The sequence below is a fragment of the Zea mays genome, chromosome 7 (assembly GCF_902167145.1).
Source record: "Zea mays cultivar B73 chromosome 7, Zm-B73-REFERENCE-NAM-5.0, whole genome shotgun sequence".
NCBI classification, from domain to species: Eukaryota; Viridiplantae; Streptophyta; class Magnoliopsida; order Poales; family Poaceae; genus Zea; species Zea mays.
The window spans coordinates 168,874,805-168,888,810 of record NC_050102.1 but is presented as its reverse complement, the minus strand read 5'-3'; the positions used below and the strand labels follow the sequence as shown (position 1 = coordinate 168,888,810).

Sequence of the window (14,006 nt, the reverse complement as noted above, 5' to 3'; positions counted from 1 at the left end):
AATTCTGCAAGTTCGTCACACTGCCACGTGTGGCTGAATCTACTATTTGCATCTTTGAGACAAATCAATTTCTGATCCTAGGTCGATAGCTATCGGGTACCATAATTAGGGATACCCAGATCATAATTCCAAAGTGCCTAAACGTTTGAGTAAAAAGGAGTCATAAGCAAACACACTCCCAACCTTACAAAAGTTCGAGGAACCTAGTAGCAACTCGCCCAAGGCCAACCCTGGGCGGCAACCGCAGTCACGAATCACACAAGGCCAATCTCGGGCGAGATACGTAGTCACGACTCGTCCGATGACAACCCTAGACAAGCAACACATTCCTGACTTGTTCGAGGGCGTCTCGGGCGACGCTCCTAGAGCTACCCGCTTCGGCCAACCACTCCGATCCTAGAACATGTGTCCGTACGTTCACCTGCCCCACTGAGGGTGCCAAAGTCAATAAAGGACGACACGACTACAGTCTAATCTACTGTTACCGCCCACAACGATGGTCATGGCGAGAATACGGGGCATTGTTCCCCCACTCCACCAAGGTTTCAACCACGTAGACTACATGTTACATCTAATCTCGGCCTCGGTCTCGGCCTCGGCCTTGGGAGAAATCTCTGCCTCGCCCGAGCCCGGCCTTGGCCAACTGCCCTAGCAGAGGAGCACGCGCATTAAATGCCACTTACTCTCCCGCGAACCTCACAAAAGACCATGCCAAGTACTGTTTCAACCACTCTGACTCGACACACTTGGGAAAACGTCTCATCTGCGCTCTGTGCAGACTAGGGCTCGGACGCATGCCCATGTTCCCGAACCCAGCCTCAACTCTCTATCCAGATAAAGGAACATGCTATAGGGATTGGGTGTCCTTCTCCTAACCAAAAGCGACACAAGAACGAGGGTCATCCCGACGGCCATGCCACTATAGGGCACGAACACAAGGACGAGAGCCATCCCGCCGACCATGCCGCTACAGAGCTCGGACACAAGGACGAGAGCCATCCCGCTGGCCATGCCGCTACAAAGCTCGAACACAAGGACGAGAGCCATCCCGTCAGCCATGCCGCTACAAGACTCGGACACATCTCCTCTGACCACAACAGCAATGCAACAACCCATGTACTCCTAGGCCTCCTTGCGACTATAAAATGAGGAGCTCTGGGCCTTCTATGGGGGACTTGACGACCTAACGATTTCACAACTTCACGGCTCACGACTCATCTTAGTCCTGATATTGGCATTCACCTCAATCATACTTAGAGACTTGAGACTCACTCCCTCTCTCGACTTGTTTGTATCCCCTACTACGAGAACTTAGGTGAATATAAGTGTCGGGGACCATAATTAGGGGTACCCCCAAGACTCCTAATCTCAGCTAGTAACCCCCATCAGCACAAAGTTGCAAAGGCCTGATGGGTGCGATTAAGGTCAAGGCTCGGTCCACTCAAGGGACACGATCTCGCCTCGCCTGAGCCCAGCCTCGGGCAAGGGCAGCCGATCCCGGAGGATTCACGTCTCGCCCGAGGGCCCCCTCAACCAACAGGCACACCTTCGGCTCGCCCGAGGCCCAGTCTTCGCAGAGAAGCAACCTTGGCCAGATCGCCACGCCAACCGACTGTATCGCAGGAGCATTTAATGCAAGGATGGCCTGACACCTTATCCTGACGCGCGCTCTTCAGTCGACAGAGCCGAAGTGACCGCAGTCACTTCGCCGCTCCACTGACCGACCTGACAAGAAGACAGCGCCGCCTGCGTTGCTCCGACTGTTGTGCCACTCGACAGAGTGAGGCTGACAGCAGCCAAGTCTGGCCTCGGGCGCCATAGGAAACTCCGCCTCGCCCAACCCCAGGGCCCGGCCCTCAGGCTCCGCCTCGGCTCCGGAAGACGACGAACTCCGCCTCGCCCGACCCTAGGGCTCGGACTCAGCCTCGGCTCTGGAAGACGACGAACTCCGCCTCGCCCGACCTTAGGGCTCGGACTCAGCCTCGGCTCCGGAAGACGACGAACTCCGCCTCGCCCGACCCTAGGGCTCGGACTCAGCCTCGGCTCCGGAAGACGACGAACTCCGCCTCGCCCGAGCCCAGGGCTCGGACTCAGCCTTGGCCTCGGACGACGGTCTCCGCCTCGCCTGACCCGGGGCTCGGACTCGACCTTGACCTCGGAAGACAGACTCGACCTCGACCTCGGAGGAGCCTCCGCCTCGCCCGACCCAGGGCTCGGACCGACCACGTCACAGGGGGGCCATCATTACCCTACCCCTAGCTAGCTCAGGCTACGAGGAACAAGACCAGCGTCCCATCTGGCTCGCCCCGGTAAACAAATAATGATGGCGCCCCGCGTGCTCCATGACGACGGCAGCTCTTAGCCCCTTACAGAAGCAAGGAGACGTCAGCAAGAACTCGACAGCCCCGACAACTGTCCTTCCGCAAGGCTCCAGCGCTCCTCCGACGGCCACGACATCACATGAACAGGGTGCCAAAACCTCTCCGGCTGCCACGACAGCATGTACTTAGGGCTCTAGCTCCTCTCTGCTAGACATGTTAGCACACTGCTACATCCCCCATTGTACACCTGGGCCCTCTCCTTACGCTTATAAAAGGAAGGTCCAGGGCTCTCGTACGAGAAGGTCGGCCGCGCGGGAGGACAGGCCAACGCGTAAAGCCCCTCGCTCTCTCCCACGCGGACGCTTGTAACCCCCTACTGCAAGCGCACCCGACCTGGGCGCAGGACAACACGAAGGCCGCGGGTTTCCCCTTTTGCCTGTCTCCTTCCCCCCCTTCGTGCTCTGTCTCGCGCCGACCCATCTGGGCTGGGGCACGCGGCGACAATTTACTCGTCGGTCCAGGGACCCCCCGGGGTCGAAATGCCGACAATAAGTATCTCTCCCCCGCTAGATGTAGGGCATTCTCTTGCCCGAACCAGGATAAACCTTGTTTGTCTTCTTACATCAACCATTCGGGACAAGGACACGCAACACAAATCTACTACTTGGTTAGGACCATCGGGTCAAAACACCGACGTTGTTGGTACTTAGTTGCTTATAATTGAATTATTTTTTAAAAGTGTATAATGAGTAAAACCCACGGGTGACCCGAAACCCACCGAAATCCTACGGGTTCGAGTGCGAGTTTAGAATAGCACCCTGCGGGTACGACCACGGGTGAGTTTAAGTAGACTTTCAGGTGCGACCACAAACGGGTTTTTGCGCCACTCAACCCATTGACATCCCTAGAGGTTTCTCTCATGCAAGAGCTTTGATGATTAATTTCAGAGGCAAGCCCAGGTGGTTTCATGGGTATTCATTGAATACCTAAGTTTTTGTGATCTACAGTGATTTTTCAATAATGTATTACACAAAATAGCGTTAGAGCACTAATTTCTTTAATCTTTTAAATTTTTGAATACTCAATCTAAAATGTCCGGACCCGCTTCTGATTACTTTGTTAGTTTATCCGAAATCTAGTTGTTTCTCATCACATAAGCGTCATTGGAAAACCAGCCGTTTTTCGTCGCGTAAGCGTGATTGGTTATCGTGATTTGTTCGTAGGTCTCTCCTTTTTTTCACCAAGTAAGTGATATCTCTATTGTGTTCTTTGGTCCGTGGCAAATCGAAGCAATTCAGTTGTAGCTAGTGTATGATCCAACTCGACGTCAAGACTAGCTAGCCCCCCAAAAAAACCTTCGCCTGAGGATAACCGAGGCGATCGGTTCTTATTTGCTATTTTGTTGCGTCGTATGCTTTTGCAAGAATATTCAGAGTTCAAAGCAGGTGGCAAAAAAAATGCGACTTCGTATAGAGCACCAATCTCATTGACAAGAAATGATGAAATCTCCCCCATCATCAGCATAACTACTGTCAAAGACCGATTGTGCGAAAACAGGCTACTGACACGGCAACACTGACAAGAAAGTCAGGTAGCAAGTAATCATACCGTCCGGCCGTTGCCAAATTGCCGGTCAAAAAGACAGCACGATCGATCAGGAGCAGAAACCTGGCGTGGATCGATGAATTCGTGCTGGACGCTACAGCATTTTGCGAGCGGAAGATGCATAGTAGAGTAGATGCAGAAACTCGAGCAACCTCAGCCCATGCTTCTGCGACATGGACATCCGTCAGGCTGACGCCGCCGCTGCCGTGCCGGATTCGGCCAGCCAGCCGGCCGGGAGCCGCAGCGCACGCAGCTTCCACGCACTCATCAGATCACGTCGGATCATGCCACCTCTAGAGCCTGCTCCGGTTTCTGTAGCACAGCACGTAGAGTGTAGGCTTTCTTTAGGCATGAGAGTGCAGTTGTCATTCGTCTGTCGAGTCTTTCAACGTCTGCCCGCACAGCACCTGCACGGACTGAACTGGTTACTACTCCGTGCTTGGCATTCCAGTGCAGGCCTGCTTCATGATACAACCGCTTTCAGGAACACGATGATGGTGCTTGCGCCGCGGCTTATCCGAGGCGCGCGCCGTGGACGCTGCTTTCTAGGCTAGGGTCCATGGCGACCAATCATGCCAGCAACATGCCGCACCGCCGGCGCCGGCACAGCGACGTTTAGAGGGGCGCCCCGCGCGTACCCGGATAACGTACAGCCACCAAGGGTGTTTGCTGGGCCCGTGCATGGACGGCTGTCACATGGATGATCCTAGAGGCCCTGCCCACCCTGCGATACTTGCCTCGATGGAACGAACACTAGAAAGCAGAGAATGTGTGGCTGCTTTGTGTTTGATCATTTGATGGCCCTTTTTCTGCATCCTGTTGGTTGGAAAAGAGACGGGGAAGTGGTGTTTTTTAGATGTTGAATGAATAGAGAAAGATGCTGACAGGCATGCTCCGGCTTGGTCCTACTATCGCATCTTTTGTCTCCGGTATGGGATTGCTTTGGTTTTTCTTGAAAACCGATTGTGTTTACGTCCATCAACGACCATGTCGTAAAATGACCCAAGTTCCAAACAGGACAGAGCTCAACATTTTGTATAGTGCAAAACACGCACCTCAATCCGCAAAGAGCTCATAGGGCACGTTCTGTACGAAATTTGCTTCAAAAGAGAGCCCCTTTTTGGCTTTGAAGGGGCACAAAGGTACTACTAAAGAAGAAGCATGATAAAACTTCAAGCATGCATAATGCGGACGTGACACGCGTGCGTGAGCATAGTCTTCAATCTCTACCAAGTATAATCTAATGGTATAATATTCTGTGCATACACCCAGCACCGCAATACTCCCGAATTGGAATCCACCCATGTACAGGGAAAAAAGTAACATATCCTAACCGTGATCACCAACACAATCAAGGAAACATGTACGGCCTGACAGAACACACACCTATTATGTATACAGCATAATAAAAAAAGGAATAATCGTCAACAGAATAATTTCTTTAGCATATGCATCTTCTCCCCGGTGTATCAATTGGCGCTGACAAGGAAGGCATGCTGGCACACTCCACACTCCACTGTCTCTGAGCCAGATGTGGGAACCTGAACCTGCAATTCCACAACCACAGTAGTTAGGGCATATAATAAATGGATAATTACTAGGAGCATAAAGAATTTGTGTTATGCGGCGCTATTAACATTTTTGACATACCTGAAGATGGACTGTGCAGGTAGGGCACGCGACTTCCCTCATTCTGGTACCAGGCGCACCACCACCAGATGCTGGACATTTTCCAACAGATATTTCACAATTCTGATGCACTCATAGTCTATGTAATTTGAAACTTTGCAAGAGTTATGGAAAGAAAAAGGTACCTGATGACTTGCGGTTTTTCTCCATTTCCTCCTAATTACAACATAACTTTGTTAGAATCATAGATATCTAAAAACAATTTGTATATTATTACAGCCTTATGACTGTCTTGTTTCCATTTGCCTTGTGAATAACCAAAATGATGTGCGATTTACTTCTCAATTGTAACTTGACTAATTTAGTTCTTGAATCAAAATGACATGAAACTTGCAGGTAAATTAGTTAAACGTCTGGAAACATCATAATATCTTTCAATACAACGAGCATTATAACAGCAATATAATCAACCATCATCAGAGAAATTTGGCACTGCTTGTACCGACCTCTTTGGTGCTTTAGAGCCTACTTTTACCCTGTATAAGAACTCACAAAATGTAGAAAACTTAATTCTGTTCTGAAATTGGTCATCCACAATTTGTTCATGCTTTGCCAAAAGATTATATAGCACACATCAATAAGAAATGAAATCCTGCCACATTCCAGGCACTGAACCAAATACTCCCCACATATTTTTTATAAGGCGTATTAGCATTTCAGAAAATATTTGAAGGTGTATTTGGCCATTAGTTCCTTTTATAATATATAATCAATTATGTGTGGAAGTACAAACCTATTGATGCATATTTTTTGCACTAACCATACATATATTTTGAGTTTTTGACAGAATGATGGTCAAGGTCAAGTCAAGCTTTACTATGTTTTTTTTAATTTTAATACACCTAACATTTTTTAAAATAGAGTGCATGCTAAATATAATGAATGCGACCAAACTTTCATAACTCGGTTTCAAACCAAGCATGCACAATTAATTCAAGTGCACAGCCACTTAAATGAATATATGACAGGAAAAAAACAGTATATTACCTTCAGTTTTCTTGCAAGATCTTCATGACTTTGAACAGTTGCAGATCTGTTGGCAACATCCTTAGCAATGCTAAGCCTTTGAGTGACCTCAGCCTGTACGGCATAAGAACTACTATGAACACATGGCATAGCAACTTCACCAACGAAAAATCATAATTCATAGTTTCCATGAACTATCAGAAACTACTGACCATAAATATAGATATAGCCAAGATGTATTTAAGTCAGTACTAACAAACCAGAAATACATTAACAAAAAATATGAAATAATAGTTAGACAGAGAACTGCAACGACCAAATAACCTTAGATATCGTGTGGGCCCACTCTGAAGTAATATTACGAAAAAAATCAGCAAGGCAAGCTACATATATAAGGGCTAGTTTGGGAACACCATTTTCCCAAGGGAAAATGAACTAATTTCCCTTGGAAAAATGAAAATCCCTTGGGAAAATAGGGTTCCCAAACTAGTCCTAACAGTGTAATCCTGGTTCCAAACAGCAAGCAACAAAGAAGTGATGACTGAACTGGCAACTACTGGATAATCTTGTTTCAACAAAGCTGGTACTCATAAAATTGGAGTTGAAGCAAAGAGCTAACGATAAAATTAAACAATGAAGTAAAGTAATTCCAGTCAATGTAAGAATAAAGAAATAATAAGTAACAATTGAGTAGCAGAACCTACCATGCATCTATCACAAACTCGGACAAGTGGAGCATTATCCTCAGCCGTCAGAGCAATCCTTCCCTGGCTGCATTTGTCACAAAAGATTTCACCACAGTTCCGACAATGATGCTGCAAGGAAGGAACCCATCTCAAAGAATTAAAATTTTAACTCAAGGCATTAAGAAGGGCAGACCTGGTGCTGTGGTGAAAGTTGTTTCACTGAGTCACCAGGTCGCGGGTTCAAAGCAGTTTCTCCGCATTTGCAGGAGAAAGACTTGACTCGATTTATCCCCTTCCTAGACCCTACTAATGTAGGAGCCTTCGGCACTGGGTATGCCCTTTAGATAATGAATACAAAGACAAATATGCTATATAGATTACCCTGCGATTGAAAGGGCTAAAATCAACAGCGCACGAGTGGCATTTCTTGGCAACCTCATCTGGGACCTATAAGGGTACAAAATTAAATGAAATGCAGAAACTTAAAAAAATTACAAGTGAAGAAAATTAAACATAAGAGAGTAAGAGACAAGTGAAGAAAAATAATCATAAGATTATGAAGGGCGATACGATATAACAAATGTTGTCAAGAACTTGGAATAAGATCAATAACACTGACATATTAACATATAAATGATAGAACTGAAGCACAAATGAAAAATATTCAATGAAAGGCTAGAAAATGCAGATAGCCAACTATATCCATCCAGCCGTAGCAGGGAAGTAGATGTTCTTATAAAAAATAACATGCAAGCAATATAGGTGATGAAATAGCTTAAACCAAAATGGTTTCAAGAACATTAAAAAGTAGCCAATGCATATTATGTTAAACCAAAATATAATTAGTCAAAGCATATTAAGTTAAAAGTTGTCAATGCATAATACAGCTCAGCATACCCAATGGTCTTTCACTTCATCAACAGGTTTTGTAAACATCCAATCAAAACCTTTCTTTTTCTCATTTGATTGTACCAAGGGTTTGCCAGTTTCTATTGCTCCTCTGCTTCTTGCATCTGCACCTATCTCCTTAAACTAGTCATACAAGAGCACAAAGTTAGGAAGTGGTGCTCAACTAATCCAAAAGGCAAGATTGCTTAAAGCATTGCACGCATAAACAATCCACTGAACAAAATATACCACCAGGTAAACAATTTATTTTTTTTCTGCAGCCTATATTTGTGGTGAAAATTACATTAATAAAAATATCAAGGTTTCTATAGAAAAAGATTAAGTACCATCTGATGCCCAAGTTATGAAATAACAAAAGAATGGGGTTGAAACCAAGTAAACAATGAGATAGAATAAATTAACATGGCCTTTTACAGGTTATGTGTTATGTCTCACATTTAGCAAAGTGGAAAACTATAGTATACAAGTCATATTTTATTTAAACTACCTCCAGCCTTATACAAGTTAATTCCGAAACTATTTGTGTTTTTGTTTCTCTCCTAACAACTGTTCCTATTGATTACTTTGTGTATTGATGAGATATATAAGTTTATACAATCCATAATCAATAGGGGTAAACAAACTAATGCATGAACTCCTTACTAAGTATATATGTGCATGACCCTAAGCATGCTGGACTAGATGAAGTACTATCTTCAAACTGATGCATGCTAGCAGATAGGATTAAATCTTCTGGCTTCTCATTACAGCTTAGTTCAGATATGAAGCAAAGACAAAGACAAATAAGACCAGAAGCAATACACACGCGCGCGCATGCAAAGAAACTAAGGCATCATCACAGAAGAAATTCTATTTTTAGTAGAAAAACATGAGGCTAAATACTATGAGGGACAGGAAAAACAGTGTTGCTGCAATACCTGCACTGTTGCTGCTGTTACAGTGTCAAGCATAGTATTTGAAGTATAACTGCTTGACTTCAGCCTAATTCTCTTTGGTTCAATATCCACTGATGTCTTCGCCCAGAATGCAAATATAGTTGCATCCAAAACCTAAATAAGCAGCGCAAAGAAACATTAATATAAAAACTGTGAATTTGTTCTACAAAGATACAGATATCAGTCTGCATAAAAAAAAATTGCACAACCCACCTCCCATCTTGTCAGTGAATCGAGTGGATAAATCCTCAGGGTCCTGCTTGTACTCGGATCAAGCATGCGAATTCCATCTAGACCAATCTGCAACACCACCATCAAGACATTTCATGTACCAAAATGACAGTTGCATTTATTTATTATAATAATTTATAAAAAACAAATACTAATGTAGCTTCAACGAATTACAAGAATTCCAAAGGAAAATTAGTGAACCCTAGGATAATATAATCAAGACCTCCCAATCTTCAAACAAATTTTGCCTATGATGCATAATTTCATCAATCTTACAGCTATTGTACCTGGCAAAGCACGTCAGTAGAGTTCCCAGCACCCTCTGGCAGCAGCTTAACCCGAAACTTCTGTGCACCACCACTCGCATCCTCACGCGTTTCCGCCTTTGGAAGGGCCTTTGCGATCACCCCATAGCTCCCACTACCTCCGCCACCGCCGCCACTGCCCCACGGCTGCTGCTCCTCCCATCCAGATGGGGCACTGATCGACCGCCCATAGTCATCAGATGGGGCACTGATAGACCGCCCATAGTCATCAAACAGCGCGGATCCCGACCGCGCAGGGGCCGTGCCGCGCGCCCCGTACGGCTCCGAGCCACCGCCGGCGCTGTAAGCGTAGGCACCCTCGTTCAGGTAATCATCGTTGTCGTACCCCGCGGCCGGCGGCTGGTACCCACCCCCGTAGTACGGGGCGTCGTAGGGCAGCGCCGGGGAGTTGGCCTCCGCAGGCGGTGGGGCCGCGGTCTGGGTGGACGGCGGCGTGTAGGTATAATACGCCTCTGTCGGGTAGGTGTTGAGATTGGTGTTGTAAGGCGAGTATCCGGGGGCGTGCTGGGGCTGGGGCGGCGGCTGCGTGTAGGCCGGAGCGGAGGGTGCCTGCGAGTAGGCCGGGGCAGAGGGTGCCTGCGAGTAGACCGGGGCGGAGGGCGGCTGGTCAGGGTAGCCGCCGCCGAGAGAGTAGGACGGCGCGGGGGCGTAGCCCCCCGACACTGCCCCCGGCGCCGTGGCGTCCGTGGCGATTGGATAGGGGTTCGAGCCGGGGGCCGCGTACTGGTGCTGGTAGTAGTGGCCGGAGGGGGCGGAGGAGGCGTAGTCGCCGCTCCCGTGCTGCATCTCTGGTGGCTGATCGGACTCGGACGGGGGGCTGGGCTCGAGGCCGGTGCGCCGACGCCGACGAGGTGGACGGCGAATTTGATTCGATTCGTTAGGTCGCGTTTGCGTTTGTTGCACGGGGAAAGGAAGGCAGAAAAGGGGGTGGAACGGTGGGGTTGCTTCGGGAAGGAGAGGTTGACGTGTTGGTTTTCATATCGTTTTTTTCTCTCCTTTTGGAGCGTGCTGAGCGCGGTCACCGTCTGATTTGTCCGGCGGGTTGGAGTGGACGGCGGTGATGTATTTGTGATGGATTCAGTCTCGCTTTTCGCGGGAGTTCGCCTGCTGCGTCGTCGTGACTGCTCGTCTGACACGGCAGGTTAGCGCGTGGACCCAACTGGGCTAATGGGCTGAGTTTGTGAAAGGCCCGGTTTAGTTATCGCTGGGCCTCTACAAACACGGGGACCTTTGAACACGCAACAATTTGTCCAGATTGTATTGTATATATAAAATAATTTTATATAGATAGGTGTCCACTCAAAAAGAAAAAAAAATCAAATGACAAAAAATGATATACTGCATAAAAGGTCGTTTAGATGTTGCATGAACCACTTTGAAGAGCTAGTAGCATAGTTGAAGGACAGGTTGATTAAAGCCAAAAGGTCGGTTAGATGTTGCAGCTCACAAGGGAACTGAATATTTATCTATGTCAAATAATTGGGAGTAAATTTCAGTGGCGGTCATCGAACTTGTCCCGAGTTCTCATCCAGGTCCCGAAACTCGTAAAATGCATAGGCGCATACATAAATTTGTCTTAGGCTCACATTTAGGTCCAAATCTCCCCTGCCCGCGTCTAAGAAGCCAACGTGAATGCCAGGTCGGATGACGAAATGCAGAAACCTCCCTAGGAAATACAAGTTTCAGTTCTTTCTCCCTCTCCTTTCTTCTCCTTCGCGCGTGAGGAGGCGACAGAAGGCGCACGGTGGCTAGGGTTCGACATCCAGGCGTCGTTGGTGGCAGCAGCCGCCGTCTTCTCCATGGCCCCGAGGAGGAGGAAGCAGGATGATCCACCACCAGAATACGGTGAGTCCCTCACTCTCTACCTGTCTGTCCAGCCGCCTCTCCGGGCTCCCTCCCCGTCCGGCGGCCGCCTCCCCGTGGTCCCTCTCCGTCCGGCGGGCCGCCTCCCCGCGGACCCTCCCCGTCCGGCCGGCCGCCTCCCCATGCTCCCTCCCCGACCGGTGGCCGCCTCTCTGCTCCTTCCCCATCCGCACTGCCCCCATCTCCCCATGCTCCCTCTCTGTCCAGCCCCCATCTCCCCACGCTCCCTCCATGTACTTAGTGATTGACGATTTTGTCTCTTTGTTGCATCCTAGCTGATTTATATTTTGTGATTTTGTGTGTTCATAATGTAGGAGCCGATGAGATGAAGTTTTCTGTTGAGGTTCACCATGGTGGGGTTTTCTATGGCAGTGGTCAGAATCGTGCCTACATTGATGGTAAGGTAGATTGGTGGGATCATGTGGATGCTTGGTCATGGTCCTATTTCTGGGTTGAAGAAATAGTTATGAAACTTGGCTATGGGTTAAATCCATCCAACTTGACAGTGTACTGGCTCTTAACTGGGAAAGATTTGTCAGATGGTTTGAGGTATTTGTCCACTGATGATGACACAAGAGTGATGAGCAGAGTGGCTGATAAGGTGAAGAATTTTGTCATCTACTTTAACCATGCACCTACAGGAAAGGACAATGAAGATGATCCAATTTTCATGGACGATGAAGATGATCCATTTGTCATGGACAATGACAGTGATGTTCAACAGGGAGATGATCCAGATTTCATGGACAGTGACAATGATGTTCAAGAGGGAGATGATGACCTTTTCGTTGACAGTGTTGATGAAGGCGTGGTAAACCCTGTAGCTGTTAAGGATAAGTCAAAGAAGGCAATTGGGAGCAGGATGGGAAAGGGGAATGCAATAGTAGTTTCTCAACCACAGAGTACTGATGAGGAAAGCGATGATGAATTGGAACTACCAGAAGATGAAGATGGAGCAAATGGAGTGAGACTTAAATTTAAATCATTTGTGCCTGATGACCTTAACAATCCAACATTTAGGCTTGGTATGACCTTCCCTTCAGTTGAGATGGTCAGAAAAGTTGTGACAGAGTATAGCTTGAAACATAGAGTCGACATCAAGATGCCTAGGAATGATAGGATGAGGATTAGTGCTCACTGTGCACTTGGTTGCCCTTGGACATTGTACTGCTCATGGGACAGTAGGGTGAAGACCTTTCTAGTGAAGAAATATGTGGCAGAACATAATTGTAGAAGGGAATGGGATCTGAAGAGATGCACTGCAAAGTGGCTAGCAGAGAAATATATTGAAAGCTTTAGGGCTGATGAGAAGATGACTTTGGGTAATTTCTCTAGGACAGTACAGAAGGAATGGAATTTTACACCTACTAGAAGCAAGCTTTGGAGAGCCAGAAGGCTAGCTTTGGAGACCATCTATGGAGATGAGCTTGGACAGTATAATAAACTTTGGGATTATGGCAATGAGATATTAAGATCAAACCCTGGAAGCACATTCTATCTGAAGCTTTTAGATGGTCATTTTAGCCATCTGTACATGTCTCTTGATGCTTGCAAGAGAGGATTTCTCAGTGGTTGTAGGCCAGTTATTTTCCTTGATGGATGCCATTTGAAAACTAAATTTGGGGGCATTCTACTAACTGCTGTTGGGGTAGACCCAAATGACTGTATATTTCCAATATCAATGGTTGTTGTTGAAGTGGAGTCCCTAGCCACATGGAAGTGGTTCCTAGAGACACTCAAGAAAGATCTTAATATTGACAACACATATCCATGGACCATAATGACAGACAAACAGAAGGTATGTAATCAATGTATTGACTTGTGTAACATCCTATCTTATGTGGGCTTCTTGTTTATGTAGGGTCTGATTCCAGCAGTGCAACAAGTTTTTCCAGATGCTGAGCATAGGTTCTGTGTCAGGCACCTGTACCAGAACTTCCAGGAACACTTCAAAGGTGAGAATCTAAAGAACCAACTATGGATGTGTGCAAGGTCTAGTACTGTTACACAGTGGAATGAAAATATGGATGCCATGAAGGTCCTAGACCCTGCTGCTCATGCTTGGTTAGATAAAATGGCACCAAACACTTGGGTTAGGGTCTTAAAAAGTTAGGAATCGATCCTACACAAATATCTGCAACACATGTTGAAGAACAACCAGTTGAAAATGATGGAGAAGAACCAGTCATCACCCAAGTATATCACTCACCACTATAATTCAATTTGCATCCATGTTTATTTGCTATGTTACCAATGCTTTTTATGCAGGAAATGGGGAGACCACAACCTGCTGCTGTAGATCCTAGTGAGACCATGTTATCACAGATGCTCCATGAGGTATACTCAACTAGGCCTTACTTTGCATCCCAATGAGACCATGTTGTCACCTATGCTCCATGAGGTATGCTCACAATAGATAACTATCATGCAGGCTTCAAGTGGCCCTACAGACATTCAGCATGGTCCACTACCAGA

General features: G+C 47.0%; 1 protein-coding gene across 2 annotated transcripts; it reads right to left on the bottom strand.

Annotated features, from left to right (window-relative positions):
- Positions 1-5,133: 5,133 nt before the first annotated feature.
- LOC100279323 (putative RING/FYVE/PHD zinc finger family protein) lies at positions 5,134-10,621 on the bottom strand. Of its 2 annotated transcripts, none has more exons than XM_008653081.4 (10): positions 9,630-10,621; positions 9,325-9,411; positions 9,094-9,225; positions 8,165-8,299; positions 7,649-7,714; positions 7,286-7,396; positions 6,603-6,695; positions 5,741-5,768; positions 5,577-5,647; positions 5,134-5,473 (listed from the first exon to the last, which is right to left on the bottom strand). In XM_008653081.4, the coding sequence occupies exons 1-10, from the start codon at positions 10,452-10,454 to the stop codon at positions 5,396-5,398; spliced, it is 1,626 nt and encodes a 541-aa protein (XP_008651303.1). In that variant the 5' UTR covers positions 10,455-10,621; the 3' UTR covers positions 5,134-5,395. The 2 variants fall into 2 exon arrangements, with proteins under 2 accessions (XP_008651303.1, NP_001385969.1); NM_001399040.1 differs by having other exon boundaries at positions 5,142-5,473; positions 5,741-5,771; positions 9,630-10,555.
- Positions 10,622-14,006: the final 3,385 nt, after the last annotated feature.